The following is a 24,764-nucleotide window of genomic DNA, read 5'->3' as shown; positions in this document are numbered from 1 at the left end:
CACACAGATCATGCCTGGAGCCGAAGTCGGATGTTCAACTGACTGAACCACCCACGCGCCCCTGTACCGTTTTTAAAATTTAATGGAATTTGGAAATCTTTCCACATCAACACAAAACAAAAATATCTGCCTTTTTCTTTTTAGCAGCTAAATGTATTTCTCCATTGTGGTTGTCTCATAATTAATTTAACTGCTCTTGGGCATTTAGGTTGTTTCCTGCTCTTGCTGTCCCAAACAGTGCTGTAATGAATATGTTTGTTGAGTCATCATGGGCTCATATTCTCACATATGCAAGATTTGCAAGATCAAAGGGAAGATGCACCATTTGAGCTTTAATAAACATGGCAAATTACCCTCCTTACATGTTGCCCCAGTTTTCACTCCCAGCAGGTCTGTGTGAGGGAACCTGGTTCCCACACCCTCCTCAACACACGTGGTATCAAACTTCTCCATATTTGTAGATCTGCGAGATGAATAATGGTGTCTTGCCCCCTCATTTCTCTTATCTTTTCAAATATTTAAAGGGTCACTTGCAGTTCCTTTTCCATAATCTGTCTCTTCATACCCTTTGTCCACTTTTCCATTGGGCTGTGGGTCTTTTTCCTATTAAGCTGTAAAAAACCACTGTACACGTTAAGGAAGTTGTCTCGTTGTCTGTAATATGAGTACACTGTAACTTTGAGTGGCCACATAGTTGCCTGTAGAATGGTGGAACCATATCCACTTTTTTAAGCATTGGTCTTAACGTGGATTGTTTCTTCTCTTTTATATAAAAAACAAATGTGTCATTTTAATTCTTTCCACAGCCCCCCCTCCCCCATCCCGATCCCTCTCAGGAAGGGAAGTACTGTTGGGAAAATACCTTGATAGGATTGGAGTGGGCGGGCCCTGGGCACAAAGTGGTCAGCAAGGACCAGGACGTGGGGGTGGGGCAGACTGTGCATGGAGTATGTGAGTGCGGTGGGGTGCTAGGTGTGGGGCGCTGATTTTGCTCCTAAGAGAGGGGAGGAGAGGGAGAGAGGCTAGACCGCCCAGGGAGGAGACCCCTAGAAACTTCTTGGAGGTACGATGGCCGAAGGGCGTTTTCGGTGGGGTGATGCCCCCTTCTCCACGGGTGGTGGGTACCGACAGCACAGATTCCCACCCGGCTCCGCCCAGCGATCATCAGCCCACTCAGCGCGAGCTTCTGTATAACATGTCAGGTCCTGCGCTGGGGACTGGGTTACAGCCGAGAACATGACAAAGTCTCACTGATGTGCCAACAGAAAACGATAACAATTACACAGAGATGTGCGGTGGTTGAGAGGCCTGGCTGCAGTGAAGAAAGACTAGCTAGGCAAGCGGGTAGGCACTTGGAGGGTGAGGAAGGTTGTGTGCAGACCCCAGGCATGGCCTTCTCATAAGGGTCACCTGGGACAATTGAGGGCAGCAAGCCATGAACCGTGATGATGTCTGGAGGAGGGGGGAACCAGGCAGAGACGGGCAAAAAGAAAAAGGAGGAGGAGGGGAGGAAGAGAGAAAGAGAAGGAGAAAAGAAGAGGAGAAGTTTAAAGTCCTCTGTGCTCACAGTGCTTCTTGTGACTGAATTTTTTGCATCTAATTTAACAAAAGGCTGGACTTGGGGCGCCTGGGTGGCTTAGTCGGTTGAGCGTCCGACTTTCGCTTAGGTCATGATCTCACGGTTCGTGGGTTCGGGCCCCGCGTCGGGCTCTGTGCTGACTGCCAGCTCAGAGCCTGGAGCCTGTTTCAGTCTGTGACACCCTCTCTCTCTGGCCCTCCCCTGCTCGCGCTGTCTCTCTCTCTCCTAGAAATAAATAAAACATTAAAAAAAATTAAAAAAAACAACAACAACAAAAAAAACAAAAGGCTGGACCTGCAACAGGAACCTTTCACTAGAGAAGACCTCGTCACTACAGCCTCCATCCCCTCCCCTGTGGGGGAAGCCCTGGGGGGACCCTAACCTTCCGGAGGCCACTGTATTCCAGGTGGCTTGGTGTCTCAGCCAGTTTATCTGTATCAGGAAAAGTGTCTGATATCCAGCGCTGTGGTGAACATCCTGGTAGCTAGAGCTTTTCACATTCTGGGTTATTTCCTTAGGCTAGGTTCTTGGTGTGGACTTTTTTTTTTTTTAAGTTTATTTATTTATTTTGAGAGACAGCAAGTGCACAGTAGGAAGGAGCAGAGAGAGAGAGAGAGAGAGGAAGAGAGAGAATCAGAAGCAGGCTCCGAGCACTGTCAGCGTGGAGCCCAGTGTGGGGTTCAGCCCCATGAACTACGAGATTATGACCTGAGCGGAAATCAAGAGTCTGCTGCTTAACTGACTGAGCTCCCCAGGTGCCCTTCAGGGTGGACTTCTAAAGGAATATATGGACTTTACTAAGTTAAAATACACGTAACATAAAATTTACCATCTTAACCATTTTACCCACTTAAAATATTCAGTGGTATTATGTCCATCACGCTGTTGTGCAGCTATCACCCCCATCCACCCCCCACCCCGGACTCATTTTGTAAAACCAAAACTCTATGCCCATTGCCCAGTAACTCCCCAGCACCTCCTCCCTGATAACTCTATGTACCGCATTTAAGTGCAATTGTACGGTATTTGGCTTTTTGTGACTGGCTTATTTCACCTGGCATTATATCCTCAAGGGTTAGCCATATTGTATTTTGCAGGATTTCCTTCACTTTTAAAGCTGAATAATATTACACATTTTGCTTGTCCATTCCTCCATTGATGGATACTCAGGTTACTTCCATGTTTTAGCTATTGCAAATAATGCTGCTCTGAACATGGATGTACAAATATCACTTTGAGACTCAGTTCGTTTGGGTGTATGCTCAGAAGAAGAATTGCTGGGTCATACGGTAATTCTATTTTTAATTTCTTTGAGGAGTCACCATCCTGTTTTCTGCAGCAGCTGTACCATTTTACAGGCCCACCAGCAGTGCTCAGGCATTCCAATTTCTCTACATCTTCGACAGCACTTGATGTTTTCAGCTTTGTTTTGTTTTTTGATGGTAGCCATCCTAATGGGTGTGAGGTGGTATCTGTAGCTTTGATTTGCATTTCCCTAAGGGCACTTATTGGCCATTCATAGACCTTTGGAGAAATGTCTCTTCAAGTCCTTTGCCCATTTTTGAATTGAGTCGTTTGTCTTTTTGTTGTTCAATTACAGGCATTTAGTTTTGTTGTTGAATTTTAGGCATTCTCTATATATTCTGATTATAAATCCCTCGTCAAATACATGTTTTTCAAATAGTTTCTCACATTCTGTGGGTTGCCTTTTTACTCTGTGGCTAGTGTCTTTGATGCACAGAAGTGAAAACATTTTCATGAAATCCGAAAGTAAAATTTTGTGAGATCTAAGATATATATTTGGTTACCTGTGCCTTTGGGATCATACCCAAGAAATCATTGCCGAATCCAGTGTGGTTCAGCTTTTGTCCTATGTCTTCTTCTAAGAGTCTTATTGTTTCGGGTCTTATTTAGGCCCTTGATCCATTTCAAGTTAGTTTTGTATGTGGCATAAAGTAAGGGTCCAACTTCATCCTTTCGCCTGTAGACGTCCAGTTTCCCAGCACCATGTATTGAAGACTGTTCTTTTCCCCCATTGAACAGTCTTGACACCTTTGTAAAAAAATCAGTTGGCTATATATGCAAAGGTTTATTTCTGGGCCTTCTATTCTATTCGTTTAGTCTATACAGTTAACCCTTGAACAATGTAGAGGCTAGAGATGCTGACCTCCGGGCAGTCAAAAATCCAGATATGACTTTTTGACTCTCCAAATACTTACCTACTGGTCACAAACTGTTTGACCAGAAGCTTTACCAATAGCATAAGCAGTCGATTAACACATATTTTGCATGTTATATGTATTCTATACTGTATTTTTGCAAAGAAGTAAGCTAGAGAAAAAAATGTTAAGAAAATCATGAGGAAGAGAAAATATATTTACCATAATGTACTGTATTTATCAAAAAAAATCATGTAGAAATAGGCTCATGCATAGTTCAAACCCATCCTATTCAAGAGTCAGCTGTATGTCTGTTTTTATGTCAATACCACACTGTTTTGATTTAGTTTGTAGTAAGTTTTGAAATTAGAAATTATGAGTCCTTCTTTTTCAGGATTTTTTTTTTTTTTGGCTATTTGGTGTCCCTTGAGATTCCATATGAGATTCCATTTTAAGATGGGTTTTTCTATTTCTGCAAAACACATCACTGGGATTCTGATGGGAATTTCATTGAATCCATAGATTGCTTTGGATAATATTGACATTTTAACATTATGAAGTCTTCCATTCCATGAACCTATAATGTGTTTCCATTTATTTATGCTTTTAATTTCTTTCAGTAATGTTTTGTAGTTTTTATTGTGCACGTTTTTCACCTCATATGTTAATTTTTAGGTATGTTATTATTTTTGATGCAATTGTACATGGAATCATTTTCGTAATTTCCTTTTTTGATTCTACATCATTTGTGGAGAGAAATGCAACTGACTATTGTGTGTTGACTTGATATCCTGTGACGTTGCCAAATTCATGCATTAATTCTAATGGTTTTTCTGTGCAGGCCAGGATTTTCTACATATTTATTTTTGAGAAAGAGAGAGAGTGGGGGAGGAGCAGAGAGAGAGACAGAGACAGAATCTGAAGCAGGCTCCAGGCTCTGAGCTATCAGGACAAAGCCCAACATGGGGCTCAAACCCATATACTATGAGATTGTAACCTGAGCTGAAGTTGGAAATTCAACCAACTGAGCCACCCAGGTTCCCTCTTAGTTCATTGAGTTTTAAAAAAATAATGAAAGCATGTTGAGTTTTGTTAAATGTGTTTTCTGCATCAACCAAGATGATTATGTGGGGTTTTTTTTCTTCCTTTTGTTAATATGATGTATTCCATTGATCAATTTTCATGTATTAAACCATCCTTGCATTCCAGGAATGAATCCCACTTGGTCATGCTGTATAATCCTCTTAATAGGCTTTGCATTTGGCTTGCTAGTATTTTGACATTAATGTTAATAAGGAATATTAGTCTATAGATTTCTTATAGTGTCTGTATCCTGGCTTTGGTATCAGGATTATGCTGACCTCATAAGTCAGTTAGGAAGTGTATCCTCCCCTTCAATTTTTGGAAAAGTTTGGGAAGAACTGGTATTAGCTCCTCTTTAAAGGTGTGATAGAATTTACCAGTGAAACCAGCAGGTCCAAGCCTTTTCTTTGTTGGGAGATTTTGGATTACTGATTTAATCTCCTTATTAGGAGATTACAGGTCTATTCAGATTTTCTATTATTCGTGAGTTAGTCTGGGTAGGTTGTGTGTTTCTAGAAATGTCTCCATTTTTATCTAGGTTTCCCAATTTGTTGAAATATAATTATTCATAGTACTCTTTCATAATCCTTATTATTTCTGTAGAATTGGTAGTAATACCACTTTCAGTTATGATTTTAGTAAGTTGAATCTTCTTTTTTTCTTAATATTTCTAAAAATTTACCAATTGTGTTGATCTTTTTAAGAGCCAACTTTGGTTTCATTGATTTTTCTCTATTGTTTTTCTGTTCTCTATGTCCTATACTTCTGCTCTAGTATTTATTATTTCCTTTTTTCTGCTGGTTTTGGTTTTAGTTTGTTCTTCTTTTTCTAGTTCCATAAACTGTAAAGTTAATCTGTTGATGTGAGATCTTTCTTGTATTTTAATATAGCCATTCATTTGCAACTATAAGTTTAGCACTGCCTTCATGTATCTCACACATTTTGGTATGTTATGTTTTTTCATTTATTTCTGAGTATTTTCTAATGTCTTCTGTAATTTCTTATTTGCTCTATTGGTTGTTTAAGTGTGTGGTTTAGGGGCACCTGGATGGCTCAGTTGGTTGAGTGTACAAGTGTGGAGCCTGCTTGGGATTCTCTCTCCGTCTCTCTCTAGAGAGAGACTCCTTCCTTTCACTCCTCCCTTCACTCCTCCCTCCTCCTCTTACTCTCTCTCAAAATAAATAACCTTTTTAAAAAAAAAAAAAAGTGGTTTAATTTTGACAATTTTGTGAATTTTCCAGTTTTCTTTGTTATTGCTTTCTCTTTTCATCTCATGGTCAGAGAAGATACTTTGTGTGACATCTATCTTTTAAAATCTATTGAGACTTGGAGCGCCTAGGTAGCTCAGTTTAAGTGTCTGACCCTTTGTTTCAGCTCAGGTCCTGATCTCATGATTCATGAGATCAAGCACCCCTTGGGCCCCACTCTGACAGCTCAGAATCTACTTGGGATTTTCTCTCTCCCCNCACCCTCCTCCTGCTCACCCACCTACACACTCTCTCTCAAAATAAATAAACTTGAAAAATAAAATCTACTGAGACTTAATGTATGACCTAAAATATGGTCTATCCTGGGAAATAATGCATGTGCCCTTGAGAAGAATGTGTATGCTGTTGTTGGGCAGAGTGCCCTGTATATGTCTGTCTAGTTGGTTTATTGTATTGCTTAAGTCCTCTGTTTCCTTATTTCTCTTCTTCTGTTGTTCTCTCCATTATTGTGAGTTGGGCATTGCCATCTCCAACTGTTATTCTAAAACTGTCTATTTCTCCATTTTGGTGGCCTGTGTTAGGTATGTAAATGTTTATCATTGCTACATCTCCTTGCTGTGTTGAAACTTTTACTCTTATCTAATTTCCTTTGTCTCATAATCTTTTCGGATTTAAAGTCTATTTTCTGTGATATTAAGATAGCCATTCCTGCTCTCTTTTGGTTATTATTTGCATAGAATATCTTTTTCCGTTTTTTTACTTTCAATCTGTTTTTGTCTTTGTATCTCAAGTGAGTCTTTTGTAGACAGCATATAATTGAATCATGTGGTTTTATCTATTCTGCCAATCTCTCTTTTGACTAGAGAATTAATCCATTTACATTTAACATGATTACTGGCAAGGAGGGACTTACTTCTGTCTTTGTACTATTTGTTTTTTATATGCTCTACAGAGTTTTTGTCCCTGACTTCTTGCATTCTGTCTTCTTTTGTGTTTAATTTTTTGTAGTGAAATGTTTAAATTTTTTCTTAATTTCCATTTGTCTGTATTCTATAGCTTTATTCTTTGTGGTTACCATGAGAATGACATTTAACATCCTGAAGTTACAACATTCTTTTTTTCCCTTTTTTTCTTTTATAGTTTAAAAGAACTATATATATATATACATATATAAACATATATATATATGTTTATCTGGGAATGTCATGATTTCTCTCTCACTTTCAAAGGACACTTTTGCCAGCCACAAGGTTTTTCATTAATAGAATTTTTTCTTTTATCTCTTTGAATATATCCGCCCACTGTCTTCTAGCCTCCAAAGTTTCTGATGAGAAATCTACACATAATTTTATTGAGAATCCCTTGTATGTGATGGTTTGCTTCTCTCTTGCAGCTTTCAAGATTCACTCTTTGTTTTTGGCTTTTGAGTGTATGATTATAATGTGTCTTGGTTGGATTCCCTTGAGTTCACCTTACTTGGAGTTAGTTTGTTGAGCTTTTCGAATGTTTATATTCATGTCTCTCATCCAGTTAGGGAAATGTTCCACTGTTATTTCTTCAAATATTCTCTCTGCCTCCCTTTATTCCCTCTCTTCACCTCTGGGACTCCCACATTGTGCATCTTGGTCCACCTAATGATGTGCAGGTCCCTTAGGCTCTGTTTGCTTTTTCTCAATCTTTTTTTCTTTTTGTTCATCAGCTTCAGTAATTTCCATTGCCCTGTCTTTAAGTTCACTGAGTCTTCTACCTGTTCAGATCTGCCTTTGAATCCCTCTAGTGAATTTTCCATTTCAGTAGTTGTACTCGTCAGTTTCTGAATTTCTTTTTGGTTTATTTTTAAGTTCTCTCTCTATTGATTTTTTCATTTTGTTCACATATTGCTTTCTTGACTTTCTGCACATATTTCTTTAGTTCTTTGAACATTTAAGACAATTTTTAAAGATTTTATTTTTAAGCAATCTCCACACCGGGGGTGAGGCTGGAACCCACACCCCCAAGATCAAGAGTTGCATGTTCCACTGACTGAGCCAGCCAGGCGCCCTTTAAGACAGTTGTTATAAAGTCATTGTCTGATATGTCTGCCATGAAGTCTTTCTCAGGTGGTTTCTGTTGATTTTCTTTCCCCTTTGAATGAGCCATACTTTCCCATTTCTTCATATGTTTTGTGATTCTTCTGATTGAACACTGAACATTTGAATATAATAACATGGTAACTCTGGAAATCAAATTCTCTCCTTTCCCCAGAGTCTGCTGGGATTTTCCTTACTGTTTTTGGTTATTGTTTGTTTTTTTTCATTGTTGTGGGCTGTCTTTGTGCTGAGGATCAGTCTGAGGTGTAAACCTAATGTCTTCTTGTGTTTATGTTGAGGTTTCCTTGGGCATATGTAGTCACTCTCTAGTTTTCTCCTTATATGCAGATTCTGTGTCCTAGTCTTGAATGTCTAGCTCCAGAAAAGGGAGAAGGGAAGAATAGTGGTGGGAACAAAGGGGTCTAGACCCTTAAATCTCCTGACAGTTTAACCAGAAGGAGATGATCTTACAACAATGACTACCTACCTTTATTTCCCCCTGCACCTCTGTGATCAAAAGCTATAGTCAGCAATCAGAGCACAAATCTCCAATATTTGGAGCACAAGGTCCTTTTTACTCACCCTGATTCTTGCAGGCTGTGCACAGGCTGCTTCAGGAACATACGCACAACGGTGTGCCATGTGACCAGGTTTGGGGTACGGAGAGCTGCTACTGTGCTTAGAGCTGGAAGTGACCAAAATTAACCACAACTTACCACCCAAGCCTTCCCCTGGCAGTGACAAGTCTCCAAAGACTTCAGAGTTCCAAAGCAATTCCATCAGACAGATTGTGCCTGTGCCAGCGCCATCTAGGTGGGGAGAGAGAGTCCTGGGGCTTCCTACTCTGCCGTCTTCTGGAATCCTCTCCTTGACCTTTATTTTTAAAATGTCTGTTTCTAAATGTCCCTCCTAAAATACTGCGCAGATGTAGAGGCTGCAGGCAGCTGAGAAAGTGCATGACGGAACACCTCCTTGGTGGAGGGATAGAGCCTGCACCATCACCGGATCCCCATCAGTCCCTTGCCTTGGTGGTTCTTTTTGCCTCTCATGACAAAATGGAGGGAGCATTCGAACCCTGGGGAGCTGGTACTCTGAGGCCTTTGGACCTTGTGGCATCTTGTTGTAAAGGGAAATAATTTGCTGACTTATGTGTCTTCATGGTAGTCTTTTCCCTGAGTTCTTAAGGGTGTCCTGTGCATCTCTGGGCCTCAGCATCTTCTTCCTGAAATGGGCAGGTCAGTGTTTCCCCGAAGAAAGACGTATCCAGTAGGAGTCAACAAGATGACTTTAGGAGGTGTGTAGTCAGGGCTTTCATGCTAATTGAATCGCAAAGTGAGAATACTGTCTTCTTTTCAGTTCTCATTAGTCCTTCCTGATTAGTCAAAGAGAAAGTCTCCGTTGGTGCTGAATTAGTGCTTCTCACACTCCTGGTCTCCTTTTCAGCAACGGGAGTCCGGGCCCCAAGTCAGAGCCCTGGGCAAGCAGTAACACTTTTTCTAGTTCAACAGCACCATTTTCTTTTGGGCTTTTTGTTTTCTGGTGGGGTGGTTTTTGTATTTGTTTTTGTTTTGAGTGTTATCTTCTGTTCATGGTGAGCAATACTTTAGAAATAAAGTTAAATGGGAAATTATTTTTAGAAAAAAAATTTAAAGAAATGATGATCTTCTGAGGCACCTGGGTGGCTCAGTCAGTTAAGCGTCTGACCTCAGCTCAGGACATGATCTCATGGTTTGTGAGTTCGAGCCCCACATCAGTCTCTGTGCTGACAGCTGACAGCTCACAGCTGGGAGCCTGGAGCTTGCTTCAGATTCTGTGTACCACCCCCCCTCCTCGCTCTGCCTCTCTCTTTCTCTCAAAATAACTAAATAAACATCATTTAAAAAATGATGTTCTTCTGATTCTTAGATCAGGCAAAAATGTCCTCCAATATGGGTAAAAAGTCATAGAAATTGTATGCCTCTCCCTAATAGGTGAGATCGTGAAATATAAACTTTAAGTTTTATTTCTGCAATGTTTAGGACTTTTTCAATGACTGATTATTTTTTTGTAAGAAAAATACTAAAGATCTATGGAAATGGGAATTTCCTTTGGAAAGAAGACCATTCATTGAAGGTCGTATGGTGGTGTTTCAATTAGTCAAAAGTCTCTGGATTCAGTATAGGTCTTATTTTATACATTTATTGAAAAATATATTTATTTTTTACCAAGGTATAATTAACATATGATGCTATATTAGTTTCAGGTGGACAACATAATGATTCAATATTTATATATATTGCAAAATGATGTCCACAATAAATGACGTCCATCACCATACATAGTTGCAAAGAACTTTTTTCTTGTGTTGAGGACTTTTAAGATCTATTTCTTAATGATTTAATATGCAATAGGATACTATTAACTATAGTCATCCTGCTGTGTTTTATATCCTCACGATGTATTTATTTTATAACTGGAAGTCGGTACCTTTTGATCCCCTTCACCCATTTTGCCCAGCCCCCAGCAGCACTCCCTGCCAACCAATATGTTCTCGGTATCTTTTGTTTGCTTTGTTGGTTGGTTGGTTGGCTGTCTAGTTTGGTTTGGTTTTTTTAAATTCCATGTGTGAGTGAGATCCTATGGTATTTTCCCTTCTCTGACTGCCTTTGGAAGTCAGTTCTGTCCCCCAGAACTCCGAAACCAAACTCCCCGCGGATCCTCTCCCAAAGGATGGTTGGGGATAAAGAGGGAATTTCCAGCCCTTGGCTTCCTTTCCAGTTTGGTGCAGCTGTGCCGAGCCCAGGCCTGTGTGAGAGCAGCCTCCGGAGCCACAGAGCTGCGGCACAAGGTGCCAGGGACAGGCGGAGGCGGAAGTGTTAGTCATCGGGAGACACCCACAGGCTTTCGTCTAAATAAGGCTATCTTGGTGGCGTCTGTCCCCAGCCTTTCAGAGGGCAAGGCTCATGTGGGTCTGGTTTGCTGGAGCATCAGGGTAACAAGGGCGAGGGAACACCGAACGAGTCTCCCCGCACCGGGAGTGGAGAACTGGTGTCATAGTGCCTAGAACATCAGTCCCCAAGCTTGTCTGCACACGAGATCACTTGGGGAAGCTTCCAGAAGTACACGTGTTGATGTTCCACCCCTAGAGATGATGCTGTGATTGGTTCAGGTGTGGCCCATTGGAATTTTTGAAAGCACCCCGCCCCATTATTCTAATGTGCAGACAAGTTTGTGAACCCCTGACGTGGCCTGGCAGATGCTAGAAGAGCCTTCTGGAAGCTCTTCCAGAAGCATGTTGGGAAAAGCCTCCCGGAGGCCTCACCAGCCACCTCATGCCAGGGCTGAGCGGGAGAGGCACGCCTACAACCAGGTCACCTGCTGGCTCTAGGGCGCCCTGATCCCAGAGGAGGGCTCAAGCCCTTTGAGTAGGAAGGTGGTGGGGATGAAGAAGCTGACTTAAAACCTAGTTACACGGGCTGGGACGCAGATTCCCCAGTTTGCAGTGAGGAGGAGAGAGAGGCCTCATTGAATCTGGGACAGGTACCGCCCAGGCATCAGTAGGTGTAGGCCTGGGTGTAGGCGTGGGCTGCTCTCCCTCTCTGGGTCCCTCCCCACTCCTACCTGTGCACTGCCCCCTCCCCCTCCAAGAGGGCCAGGAGACCTTTGTTCAGCTGCAGCTCTCCAGCAGTCGCCTGGCCAGGTCCCCTCCCTGCTGGGACCTCAGGTTCTGCGTCAGCAAAGGCCTGTAACTGAGTTTAAGTCCTGGAGGACCTGGACATTTTGAGGATAGTGCAGATGATGGTTTTCAAAGAACTGTCACCCCCACATCCTCAACCCGCCCCCCCCATGGAAATGTGCTGTGTCAAGGACCCCCCTTGCCTGTTCCAATGGCTTTTGTGGTTAAGGGAGGAAATGGCTGCTAACTTCCTTCTTTTTTTTTTTTTTTTTTTTAATATTTATTTATTTCTGAGGATGGGGGGGAAAGGCAGAGAGACACAGAATCTGAAGCAGGCTCCAGCCTCTGAGCTGTCAGCACAGAGCCCAACACAGTGCTCAGACTCATGAACTTCGAGATCATGACCTGAGCCAAAGTTGGACACCCTACCAACTGAGCCACCCAGGTGCCCCTTGTGCTGACATCTTTCTGAAGGTGTCCCCCCATGGAGCCTTCCAGTGAAAAGAGGGCCATTCCTAGGGTGGGGCTGCATCAGCCTTCTAGAAAGAGCACACTGGGTCAGTCTGGCCCTGCCTCTGCTTCTTATTTGCAAAGCCTCCCCTCTCAGGGCCTCAGTCTCCCCGTCTATAAAATGGGCCTAGCATGGACCCCACATGCACCCAGGCTCAGGCATCCTCTGAAGCCTTAGACTGTAACCAACCACCTTCAGGGAAGGCAGAGGCCCAGATCTCTGTCATCACCCCTTGCAGGGCTTGGCATGGGGCATTCTGAGAGGGCTTGAGCGCCTCTGTGGGTCTGCTCCATCCCAGGGTCCCCAGGCCTGACTGTGCACTCAGTCCTGAGAAGCCAACTTCAGCGGCATTTTTCTTTTTCGTTTGCGGGATATTTCTGTCCAAGTGGCTAAGATTCCTGCCCTGACAGAGGGTGCATTTCCTGTGACCCCACCAACCACAGCCTTTCTGGTGCTGAGCTTAAAGCCAAACCCTTTTTACCTCTGTCCGTCCCTCCCCACTGGCCGTCCTCAGCCTCCCCCTTCCATCCTGTCTTCTCCCACCCGGGGCCCAGGAGCCAGGGGCAGAACCCAGGGCCGCCGGTGCTATGCGGATGGGGCTTCTGACCTCCCACGGGCCCTTCTCCTCGGCCTGACCCTCCCCACCAGCCCCGGGCACAAGGAAGGGAGGTGGGAACTCCCTGGTAGAGACGAGGAGACGGGACCCAACAAGCCAGTGGACCCATCAGCCCCTGCTTCCCCTTTCCACGCAGCCTCCTGGGTGCTCCCCTGTAATCCAAGCCTGGGGAATCAGGAAGAGGCAAGAAGCCAAAGGAACATGGATCATAAACCTATGACTCAAGCCATGTCCTCTTTGCCACCCCTCCCTTCCTTCCCTGTACCCTGCACTAGGGGCCGGGACTACGGAGGAAACAGCACCACCACTTGGAATCATAGCTAACATGTCTCAACTCTTTCTAGGGGGCCAGAAGCCATGTCAGGGATTTTTCCTGCTTCGTCTCCCAATGACCTTGCCTGGTAGCTGTTAGTACTCCCATCACAGACCCTGTTGTCTCCTCTCACTCACCTGCTCCACCCCTAGCCAGCCAGTGCACCCACCCCCCACCCACTGTGGTCCTAGGCCACCAACATCAGCACCTTCTGGAAGGATTGCCCTTGGCCAATAGGAATTACTTCATACAGAGATGCCTCTCTCCCCCACCCAATGGGCATGACCCATAGCCAATGACTGACTGATATGGCCCAGCCTCCTTGCCTCTTAACAGGATCACATTCCAGAGCTCCTCCCACCCCGTCCGGCCCCACATGTCAGGCTGAAGCCAGACTTCCCTTACCTTCTCAGTATGTAACTTTTGCAGGGAACCCTCTTGTCTTGGGCGCCGCTTCTAGAAGCTTGATCTACAACATCCCCATTTTGCAGATGGTGAAACTGAGGCAGCAAGAGACTAATCTTACCAAAGCCACACAGCTGGTAACGAGTAGGGATTCAAATCTAGGGCCCTGGTGCAACGTGTCTGCTCTTATCTGGAATCGGGCCCTGCCCCTGCCCTCAAAGTACTGCCAACATGCAGAAGGAAGTTGGTGGGCCAAGAGAAAATGGCAGTGCACGAGATGTGCGGTGGAGGAAAAAGAAGAGCACACTAAGGGGTGAAGCCTGGGGGCGGGGGGGCATGACGAGGTCTGGGAAGGCAGGCAGGAAGGCTTTCCGGAGAAGGGAGCAGGAGTTGAGCCAGATCCAGAAGGAGGGGTTGCACAGGTGAGAAGAAATAGGAAGGGCACTGCAGGCAGAGGAAGTCATGTGCTCCAAGTGGGAGGATGGGGAGCCAGGGCTGTGGGCACTGTCCCATGGGCAGGGCAGCAGGTGTGTGAGAGGGCCGGGGGGTAGCCAGCGGCCACATGGAGAGGGACCATTTATTTATTCATACTTTGAACCTTTCCTGGCCGCCTGATGTGCACGACTTTGTGGCAGGCATATTAACATACTGTAACTTTTATCTGGGACGTGGTGGGCAGCTGATAGGAGGTTTAGACAGAAATGAGGCCAGACGGGAGCTGAGGGTTAGCGATAGCTCTGGCTGCACGCATGATATGAACACTGTTCCGTGTCATCCCACGTCCCTCAGCCTCTTCCCTTTTAATGGCTGCGTGGAATTCCATTGTCGTGTGGATGTGCCACAATGTAACCAGTGTCTTTTCAATGGACAGTTAGGGTTTTTTGAAACTTTTGCGGTTATAAACAAGGGTTCATTAAGTATTCCTGAACATAGGTTATTTGGCACATCATGAATATACATGCAAGCTAAGTGCCTGGGCATGGGATTGCTGGGTATGGTTATGTGGCATTTGAAATGTTCACAGATAAAGTTGTACTGGTGCACACCCCCATTAGCAGTGCATCAAAATGCCTATTAATTCACAACCTTGCCAGCTCTCTAATTTGACAATCTAAGAGCTGGAAAACGGTACATCTCTTAGTTTTAACATGTATCTCTTTCATTTCCTGTGAAGTGGAACATCTTTTCATAAGTGCTCAAGAACTATTTATATTTCCTTCATGGTAAACGGTTCGTGGTCTTGCCCGCTGTTCTGTCAGCTGCATTGGTCTTTTTCTTACTGATCTGCAGTAACTCCCGATATATTAAAAATATTCAGTTTCTGATAACTTGCAGATCTCTTTTCCAGTTTTTAATTTGTCTTTTCACTTTATTTGCTACGTTCTTTGGCAACACAAAAGTTCTAATTTGTATCTGATCAATTTCATTCCGTTTTTCTTTCATGGTGTCTGAGTTTTGTGTCATGCTCAGCTAGACCGTCTCCACTCTGAAATTATTTTGGGGGGCTTTTCCCCATGTGTTTTTCCAGCACTTAAAAAAATTTTAACTTCTGGGGCGCCTGGGTGGTTCAGTCAGTTAAGCATATGACTTTGGGTCAGGTCATGATCTCAAGGTCCATGAGTTTGAGCCCCATGTTGGGCTCTGTGCTGACAGCTTGAAGCCTGGAGCCTGCTTCACATTCTGTATTTCCCTCTCTCTCTGCCCCTCCCCTGCTCACACTCTGTCTCTCTCTCTCAAAAATAAAATAAAAACATTTAAAAAAATTTTTTTTAAATGTTTTTAACTTCTTCGTTGTGAAATCTAGCACATAGGAAAAAGTGCAGAAAATTCAACGTAGAGCTTCATGAATTGTAAATTGAACACTTGTACCTTTATGACTTAACTTCTTACATTTAAATTTTGGGCTCATCTAGACTTGATTTTGGCATAATTTGAGGGACAGAAATCCATATTTATTGAAAAAGAATAACTTTTTAAATGTCATGGAATATTTTAAAATTTGTCATATGCCAAGCAAAAAAGGAAAATTTCAACATATTTCCCTAAGCAGAAATTGCATAGAACTTATCCTTTGCACGGTACAGTAAAACAAAAAATTAATGGCAAGGTTCAAAAAATAACTCACTCCTCTATTAAATGACTCAGTTCAGAATTAAAATCTACTAGTAACATGATGCAAACATGACATAAACCTGACATAAATTTATGGAAGTTTGCCAAAAGTGTTTTCTTACTATGTTTTAAAATGAAAAGACTAGAACTGATTTAAGCGATCAACTAACCCGTAAGCTTAACAAGTTAACACTCTCAATAAATCAGGGAAGATAAGTCAGGACATTAAAAAATTATAAAATGAAAAAAGAAAAAGTTCTACAGAATTAATAAATGAAAATGAAACACATAAGAGATACCGGCTGCTGGCCCATCTAATAAGGGGAAAAAGACAAAGCAAAATAAACTAAATTAAGTGTGAAAATATAAGATTTCTAAGTATAGGAAAATATCATCTGCAACTGTGCGCTCTATTAAAGTTCAAACATTCTTGGCAAAATGAACAATTTTCTCACAAAAACATCAAGTGCCAAAAGTTAATAAAAAAAAAGTGTCAAGTGAAAATTTTAAGTTGTCAAGTTTGATTTTTGTTTTTTACCTGTTCAAACTATTTGAACAGCATTGAAAAGGACTCTGGCTTTCACTCGGGGTGAGGGAGGCGGCTCAGCGTGCCCAAGGCACCTGCTGTGGGTCACAGTTTGACAGTGACACTCCGGCCCTCCGTGGAGGATGTTGGGGCAGGGTAGAGACACCCAGGGTCTCCTGGTGCAGGAATCCAGGTGAGACATGGCGGTGCCAGGTTCCCATCTTTGGCCTGAGCTCGAGGAAGCAGGAGGTCGTCCTTCACTGACCTGGGGACGGTGGTGGTAGACGCAGGCAGTTTGGGAGGGGGAGAGGGAGGTCAGGATTGCCATTTTGGGCTGGGGACATTTGTAAATGCATACAGGGCATCCAGGAGGCACAGCTGTGAGAATTGAGACAGCTGAGGCCGAAAGCCCTTGTCTGGCATTGAGCACATATTCTCTATGCTGAATGTTCAGTTCTTTCAACCCCTTTTCCATTGAACATGGCATTTGGTCCCCATAACACACACGCAAATGTTCAACTAAAACATAGAAGAAAATGTGTCCTCTGTATGTACAAATCACTTTTTAATTTGAATTTTTAGCCTCTCTCTGTCATTCTTAATGCATGTGTTTATCCTTTTGGCTTGCCCTCCTATTTCTATTTGAGTTTTATTACTTAACATTATGGAGGGAACTTCTATTTCTACGAGCCAACACTGATAATTTCCTGTGCTCATATCACCATGTATTTATCTTCCTTACAGATTGGGGAAATGTCTACTCTCATTTTTAATGTAAATGCCTTTATGGGTTTTTTTCTTTTATAAAAATGTGCCTATGAAAAAGTTTGAGGGGCGCCTAGGTGGCTCAGTCGGTTAAGTGTCCAACTTTGGCTCAGGTCACGATCTCTCTCCCGCTCACTCTCTCTCGAAATCAATAAACATTAAAAAAATGTTTTTAAAAAGTTTGAATGTAACCATGGTCCAAAAGAGTACAGCATAAAGGGCTCCCCTTTGCTTGCGTCCCCTGCGTCCCCTCCCCAGACGAAGGCCTGTCACCAATCTGTTGTGTAGGCCTAGAGTGGGTCTCTGCATATGCAAATACACACACATTTGGACCTACTTATAATGATATACTTTGGAGCTTTTTTCGCTCGGCATAACACGTAACATTTTTATGGTTCCTCCTTGTAGCGTGGATCTGTACTTTGCTCCTTTTCGTTGCTGAATCATATGACACTGTATACACGTACTATATTTTGCTTCTCCATTCATGAGCTTTTGGACACTGGCATTGCTTTCACTGCCGGGCTATTACGGATAACAAACATTTGTTTGCACGTTTCCGTGTGAATGTCTGCTTTCGTGTCTGCCGGAGAGAGATGTAGGAGTGAAATTGCTGGGCTAACTAATGTGGTAACTCTGGGGGGAACATTTTAAGCACCTGCCACACTGTTTTCCAAAGTGGGCACCCCTTTCACATCTGACATTCCCATTTCTCCTCATCCTCACTTGTACGGTCGATTCTCTCACTATGGCCATTCGGGGGGACGGGGTGTGTGAAATGGCACCTGATTTCCATACAGCACATTTTAATTTAATTATGTAATTAAAAACCAATTCCTTAAATTTGAGCCACTTGTATTACCATGTGTGTTAATACCATGTATTTTCCCATATGTCTTCTCTTAACACCGTTGGTTAACTGGTGAGTTTTAAGTGAGCGTGAAGCCAATGTGATTCCATTCCTTTGGCCAGTTTTTTTTTTTATTTTTAATACCATTCCATAAAGCTTTAATGATAGGCATTATGTAAGATGCTTTATGAGGTCTGGAAGCCTCACCATTATTGCCTGCCTCTCCCAACAAATAGTCTTTGATATAACTGCCTTCATTTTTTTTCTTGTTTTATCTAATATGTTTATTACAAAATGTTTATTACAAAATATTTAAGGAAGGCGTATGAACACTTGTGTCTGCCCATTTTCCTCTAAAGGACTGTTATAGTTTTTTGTTGTTGTTTTTTTTCAGTGTTTTATTTATTTCTAGGAGAGAGGGACAGTGTGAGCAGGGGAGGGTCAGAGAGAGAGGGAGACACAGAATCTGAAACAGGCTCCAGGCTCTGAGCTAGCTGAGAGGACAGAGCCCGATGCGGGGCTCGAACCCACGAACCGCGAGATCGTGACCTAAGCGAAAGTTGGATGCTTAACTGACTAAGCCACCCAGGCGCCCCTGTTATAGTTTTTTTTTTTAATAGTTTATTGTCAAGTTGGTTTCCATATAACACCCAGTGCTCATCCCAACAAGTGCCCTCCTCCATGCCCATCACCCCCTTCCCCTCCCCCCCATACCCATCAGTCCTCAGTTTGTTCTCAGCATTCAAGAGTCTCTCATGGTTTTCTTCCCTCTCTCTCCCCCGCTACTTCCCCTCTTCTTCTCCCCCACAGTCCTCTGTTAAGTTCCTCCTAATCCTCCTATATGTGCAAACGTATGGTATTTGTCCTTCTCTGCCTGACTTATTTCGCTCAGCATAACATCCTCAAGGTCCATCCATGTTGCTACACATGGCCGGATTTCATTCTTTCTCATTGCCATGTAGTATTCCATCGTATAGACAGACCACATCTTGATCCATTTGTCCATTGATGGACACTTAGGCTCTTTCCATGTTTTAGCTATTGTTGAGAGTGCTGCTATGAACATTGGGGTACATGTGCTCCTATGCATCAGCACTCCTGTATCCCTTGGGTAAATTCCTAGCAGTGCTATTGCTGGGTCCTAGGGAAGTTCTATTGTTAATTTTTTGAGAAACCTCCACACTGTTTTCCAGAGGGGCTGCACCAGTTTACATTCCCACCAGCAGTGCCCGTTTCTCCACATCCTCACCAGCATCTAGAAGGACTGTTATAGCTTTATCCAGCTATCCGAAGTGTCCTGCTGTAATTTAAGTAGTACTGCCTTAAATCTACGTATTTACTTAGAGGGTATTTTTTTTTTCCTTTTACTTTCTGTGGCCACAGGCAGGTTTGTCTTAGTCATTTTGGCTATAACCAAACACCCTAGGCCGGGTGGCTTACACACCAGACATTACTTCTCACAGCTCTGGAGAATGGGAAGTCCCAAGAGCGAGGTGGCAACAGATCAGGTAGCGGGGCACCCTTCCTTTGTAGATGGCCACCCTCTCCTTGTATCCGTGTGTGGCAGGGACCAGAGAGGAAACAGGCCTTCTCTGCCTCTTCCTGCAAGCTCCCTGAACCCATCATGAGGGCTCCGTCCTCGTGACCCAAGGACCAGAGGCCCCGCCACCAAATACAGTCACTTGGAATTTGGGCTTTAACACATAAATGGGGTGTGGGGGGAACACAGACCTGTCTAGTTACCTTTTTTTTTTAAGATTTTTTAAAGTTTATTTATTTATTTTGAGAGAGACAGAATGAGCAGAGGGGGGCAGAGAGAGGGGGCCACCGAGGATCTGAAGCGGGCTCTGTGCTGTCAGCAGGGAGCCCTATGTGGGGCTCCAACCCATGAACCGTGAGCTCATGACCTGAGCTGAAGTCTAAAGCTTCCCCGACTGAGCCACCCAGGCGGCCCTCTGGTTACTTACCTTTACTATGTGAGAAGGTGCCATATTTATGTGGATTTACTGAACCCCCTGGGCTTGGTGGTTACAGTCCTCACTTCACAGACACACTGTCAGTGCACACACTGCTCTTCTGCCTTACTTCCTTTCTTCCGTGTACTTTTCAGCCTCCTTTCTTCTCGCCCATCCTGTATTTTAGACAAGTATCTCTGTAAGGCTTCTGCACCACCGTGTCATTTCATTGTGTTCTTGGTGAGGCAGCGGTCAATGCCTCTGGGTTTTCTCAGGAAGAGGAAGGTTTTACTCTCGACTGCCTAAAAACTACTTCAAATGTAGTAAGAAAGAAAACTGCAAATCTTACCCTTTTGGGAGTTTACTAGGAAAGGAAGTTGGCATCTGTGGTGAGAATTACTCCTTTTTCATCCAAATGAATTGGCTGTCCTAAGTCTGCTGGATTTGAAGGGTACACTCTGATGCCACAAGTCACTGTGAGGTGAATGTCCAAGTTGGGGGAGAGGGAGGGGCACCCTCTGGGCCACAGGAGGTAGGAGGTGGCACCGGAGAGGGTTGGGCTGGGCACAATCCAGGGATAAAAGGAGCTGTGGCTGCGGAAGGACGAGATATCTGGGTCGAACACCTCAGAGGTGTCTCCAGAGGAGGGGTCAGGGCTGGTGCCTTCCACACAGCATTCCTCTTGCGATCTGGAACATTGAGGAGAGCACCGGTCTCCTCTCTTTAGGTACCTGCCCTGTGGAAACAACCTGAAAATCCAGCTCCTCCCACAAGACTTGGCCCAGGTACTCATGAGACAGTCTCTGCGGACACCCTCGAACATCTAGGATGAACCAGGAGGCCAAGTAGGTCACCCTCTACCCTTTGCCCCCTTCCTTACCCTCCCATCCACTCCCTCACTCCCCTACTCCTCCCTACCGACTGCTCCCTGCCTAGATTACCCATATTTACCTCCCTGGGCTGCTCCTGATATAATAAGCCTACCCTTATCCATCATTCAGCTTGAGAGTAAAAATCATCAGACACAGAAAATCAGGTTTTTGAGATAGCATCTGATCAACCCATTTTATAGATGGTGCGACTGAAGCCCAGACAGAGAATAGACTTGCTTAAGGCTATATACTATGAGTGTATCAGCTAGGATAGGCCAGTAACAAACCACCGCCCATGTCCTCGTGGCTTATGACAACAAAAACGTATTTCACGATCCTACTTCTTGTCTATTGTCAGTCAACTGGGACTTCCGTTCCCCAAAATCCTCTGGCTGGACCCAGACTAAAGGAGCAGCCAAGATCTGGAATCCTACTCGTCCCTGTGGTAGAGGAAAAGAGGGAGCATTGCGAATCACGCGTTGGCTCTTAAAACTTCTGCACGGACATGACATGTGTCATTCTTTAGCGTATTTCATTGGCCAAAGCAAGTTTTGCAGTCATGCCGGATGCCAAGGGAGCAGGGAAGTGTAATCCTACCAAGGGCCTAGGAAGAGGAGAAAGAGAATATCTGTGAACAGCCCTAGTGCCTGCCACAGAAAATTAGCTACAGAGCTGGGTCAAGAATGCTAGTCTCCAAACTTTGTGTCTGAGGATCTTTCTGCTATAATCCTCTGTCTCCAAAGCTATTCTCATAGAAACCTCAATGATCAATAACAATGTAATATGCTTTTTCTTCCAGGGATGGTTATCCGTGAAGAGTTTGATGCTGTACCCCAAGAGGATCGAGCGCTAATGGTAGAAATAAAGGTGTTCTGTCAGACTAGCAGGAAGACACATTTGAGGATGAAGGACTTCCACAGGAATTATACCGTCCAGGCACACCTCACTTCCACCTGACACCTCGTAGTCTTGGCCGATTTCTTTACGGACATCATGGACTTTGAACACTGTAACCCGGAAAAGAAGCTGTGCCCTCGGCCATAACCACAACCTCTTCCCAAGATCACACAAAGTCTGGGGACTTAGCCCTGTCTGGTGCCATTAGGGCTCCAAGGCCTCAGAAAAGTACTGACCTGACAGGCAAGAAATCTCAGTTCTGAGCTTCGCTCTGCCATGGACTTGCAATATGGCTTTGGGTACATCCTTTACCCTTCCTTGGCCTTAGTCTTCCCATCTGTTCAGTGGGGACGGTGATCGGTGCCTACCCCATGGATGTGAGCATGTTTCATGAATTCTGAAGCTCTGTGTCTGAAAGAGGAGCTATTACTATCAGTCCAGTTGCCAAGGTATGGCCAGAGGGGGCTGGGGACACTTGCCCAGAGGACTTTGGTGGGTGGGAGTCAAAGGAACAGCTGTGGTCTGAACCCCAGGACACAGAATCCTGTGCCCCAGCCTCTGGGAATTGCTAAGGCTACACTCGGTGAGGCTCCCTCTCTTCTCAGACGTGAGGTCTCTATAGTTGTGGGGATTATGAGACACATAGTGTACTTAGAACATAGGATGTGCTTCCTTAGTGTTTGCTACTGTTAAGGAAATAATACCAGAAAGTACATTTGGAGATGTTACAGCATACTCCACTGTTTGATGGACTGCCAATTAGTTAACTAATCCCCAATTTTTGGACATTCAGGTTGTTTCCAATGTTTATCTATGTAAATAATCTTATGGCGAACAGCTTTGCAATTAAAAATTATATGCACACCTGTAATGATTTCCTAAGGTTAGGGAGCTAGAAACAGAATTGCCTAATCAAAGGGACTGCATATTTTTTAAGCTTTGCTGTGTAAGTGCCCCTTGCCTTATATTGGTATTCCTACTAGCAGGTTGTTTGTGAGTGCCAGTTTAGAAAGGGAGAAGTTGCTCAATGAGAGAGAGATGGTTTGTGTTAGCTAGGATTTGATTTCACTGAGTAGGAAAAAGCTCTAAAAAATAGTGCTTCAAATAGACATGTATTTCCTTGTCATGTAAGAGAAGTTCAGGACAGGTAGAAAGGCTTACTTTCCACCTTCTCTGCACTGCCTTCCACCTTATGATCCAATATGGCTGCCCAAAGTTTGGCCGTCACGTTGACATTCCAGCCAAGGAAAAAACAAAGAAGGATGTACAACACTTCTATGTCCCATTGGCCAAAACTTAGTAAGATGGCTAATTCTAACTGCAAGGGAAGCTGGGAAATAGTCTATTCCAGATGACCAGGAAATATTCAGGGGTTCTGGTTCTAAGGAAGAAAAGGAGAACAGATTTTGGAAGACAACTAGTTGTCCCTGCCATGAGCTTATTAGCTCAGACAGACAGCAGCACAAACGGGTCCATGGAAACAAGAAAAAATAAAGCATCCTTGGGGACCATCTGCAGGAGATAAACTGGACCATTCCAGAGCCAGGACGCAGGCACACATAGTCAGGGGGATAAGGAAAAGAAGCAGACTGTTCTCTGGGACCAATCACTGGGCATAGTCATTGTGACTCCATGAAGAAGCCACTTGTCTGCCTATGTACCGCCCCCCCGCCCCAGATGTGGGAGGTGTTTCTTGACTACCTGCTTTGGCTTCCTTCTGGCTGACTTGTCCTTCTGTTCACCTGCCCCCCAGCTCACCTGTCCTCAACTCCCCTGCCTCCCAACTCACCTCTCCCCCAACCTATCTGCTCCCTGGTTCACCTGCCTACCCTATCCCTGCAGAGCCAGCTCCTCATGGACCCCGACAGCCTCCAGCTGGGCACCAAGAACCTATGGAGCTGGCTCGTGAGCCTGCTCAGCAAAGACCCAGAATGGCTGAATGCCAAGGTGAAGTTCTTCCTCCCCAAGATGGACCTGAGCTCCAGGAACAAGGCCGAGGATGCCACACAGGGTGTCATGCTACAACTCAGCAGACTGCACACTCAAGGCCAGGCCACTTGGCAGGCGTTCATCCATTGTGTGTGCATGGAACTTGATGTCCCACTGGACCTGGAGGTGCTGCTGCTGAGCACTTGGGGCCACGGAGATGGTAAGGGCAGACCTAAGAGGCACAAAGCAGCCAGCCAGCCCCCTGTCACGGGGAGCCAGAGAGGCCAGGGGAAGGCTGGGACCCACCTGAGTTACACAAAGATGACACAGTCGAGCCAGGAACAAAATGCTATGTTTCTGAGCACTTTCCAGAGTAAATTCCCTATTTTCACCATATCAGCTGGGGACCTGGAAGATCCCTCCTTCTACCCTGCCTCACCCCAGTTGCCTACAAAGGCAAGATGCAAGGAGAGAAAGGACCAGTGCCTACTTCCAACCAAGAAATTCCAAATAGCCCATAATGCTCAAGACGTTTCTTTCTTCAGCACAGTCAGGAGCATTCGCAGGGCGAGCCCTCTGACCTCTACCGAGGGGCAGGTGCCTTGAATGCCGTTCAGTTCCGTGGATGTTTCTAGGCACCTTCTACTTACGCAGCATCGTGGGGAAACAAAACACTGAGGGGCAACAATGTTCTTGGGGAGGAAGTGAGAACTCCTAGAACTTCCCGCAAGGCAGAGCGTAGGAGATGCAAGGGGGCTTCACGGTGCGCATGCGCCTGTATGATCACACGCGCATGCGCACATGCGTACACACAAAGCACTCGTGCGCGTGCCGACACGCACGCGCATACCTGTCCGTGCACAGACCTGCACATACGTACACATTTCTGCCGGCAACTGCCTTCACCGGTTGCGTCCCCCAGAGATCGTGGAGGGTCCGCTTGATTTCTCCCCTGCTGGGGACCTACCCTGAAGGACGAGCCCTGAGCCAGACGCCAGGCTAGAGCTGGTCCTGGGGCATCCCGCTGCATCCCGAGACCATGTCGCATTCTCCCCCTCTCTTTCAGGGTTGCCCAGCCCGCTGGGAGCTGGTGAAGAATGCCGACCTGAATCTCAGCTCCACCATGGTGAGGACTGGGGCTCCGGAGCACGAGGGGCTGCTGAGCATGAGAAGTCCCCACCTCCAACCCGGAGGAGGATGGTGGCGGCTGGGCACAGCTGCTTCCCTTAAACCAGCCTCCTCCAGCCTCCGACACATTTG

The 24,764-nt window shown here is 44.8% G+C and overlaps 1 protein-coding gene across 1 annotated transcript in view; it reads left to right on the top strand.

Annotated features, from left to right (window-relative positions):
• The window catches only part of NLRC5 (NLR family CARD domain containing 5), an 85,017-nt gene that overhangs the window by 5,041 nt on the left and 55,212 nt on the right, over positions 1-24,764 (top strand). Inside the window, exons 2-5 of the mRNA XM_077751264.1 lie at positions 20,534-20,651; positions 21,478-22,024; positions 23,418-23,724; positions 24,571-24,630. Of these exons, the coding sequence (XP_077607390.1) occupies positions 23,430-23,724; positions 24,571-24,630 (355 nt within the window). The 5' untranslated portion in view covers positions 20,534-20,651; positions 21,478-22,024; positions 23,418-23,429. The remainder of the gene's footprint in view (positions 1-20,533; positions 20,652-21,477; positions 22,025-23,417; positions 23,725-24,570; positions 24,631-24,764) is intronic.

Source organism: Crocuta crocuta, unplaced genomic scaffold (genome assembly GCF_008692635.1).
Source record: "Crocuta crocuta isolate KB4526 unplaced genomic scaffold, BGI_CrCroc_1.0 scaffold124, whole genome shotgun sequence".
Taxonomy (NCBI): Eukaryota; Metazoa; Chordata; class Mammalia; order Carnivora; family Hyaenidae; genus Crocuta; species Crocuta crocuta.
Note: the sequence above shows the minus strand (reverse complement) of the source record. Positions and strands in the feature narration are given on the sequence as shown.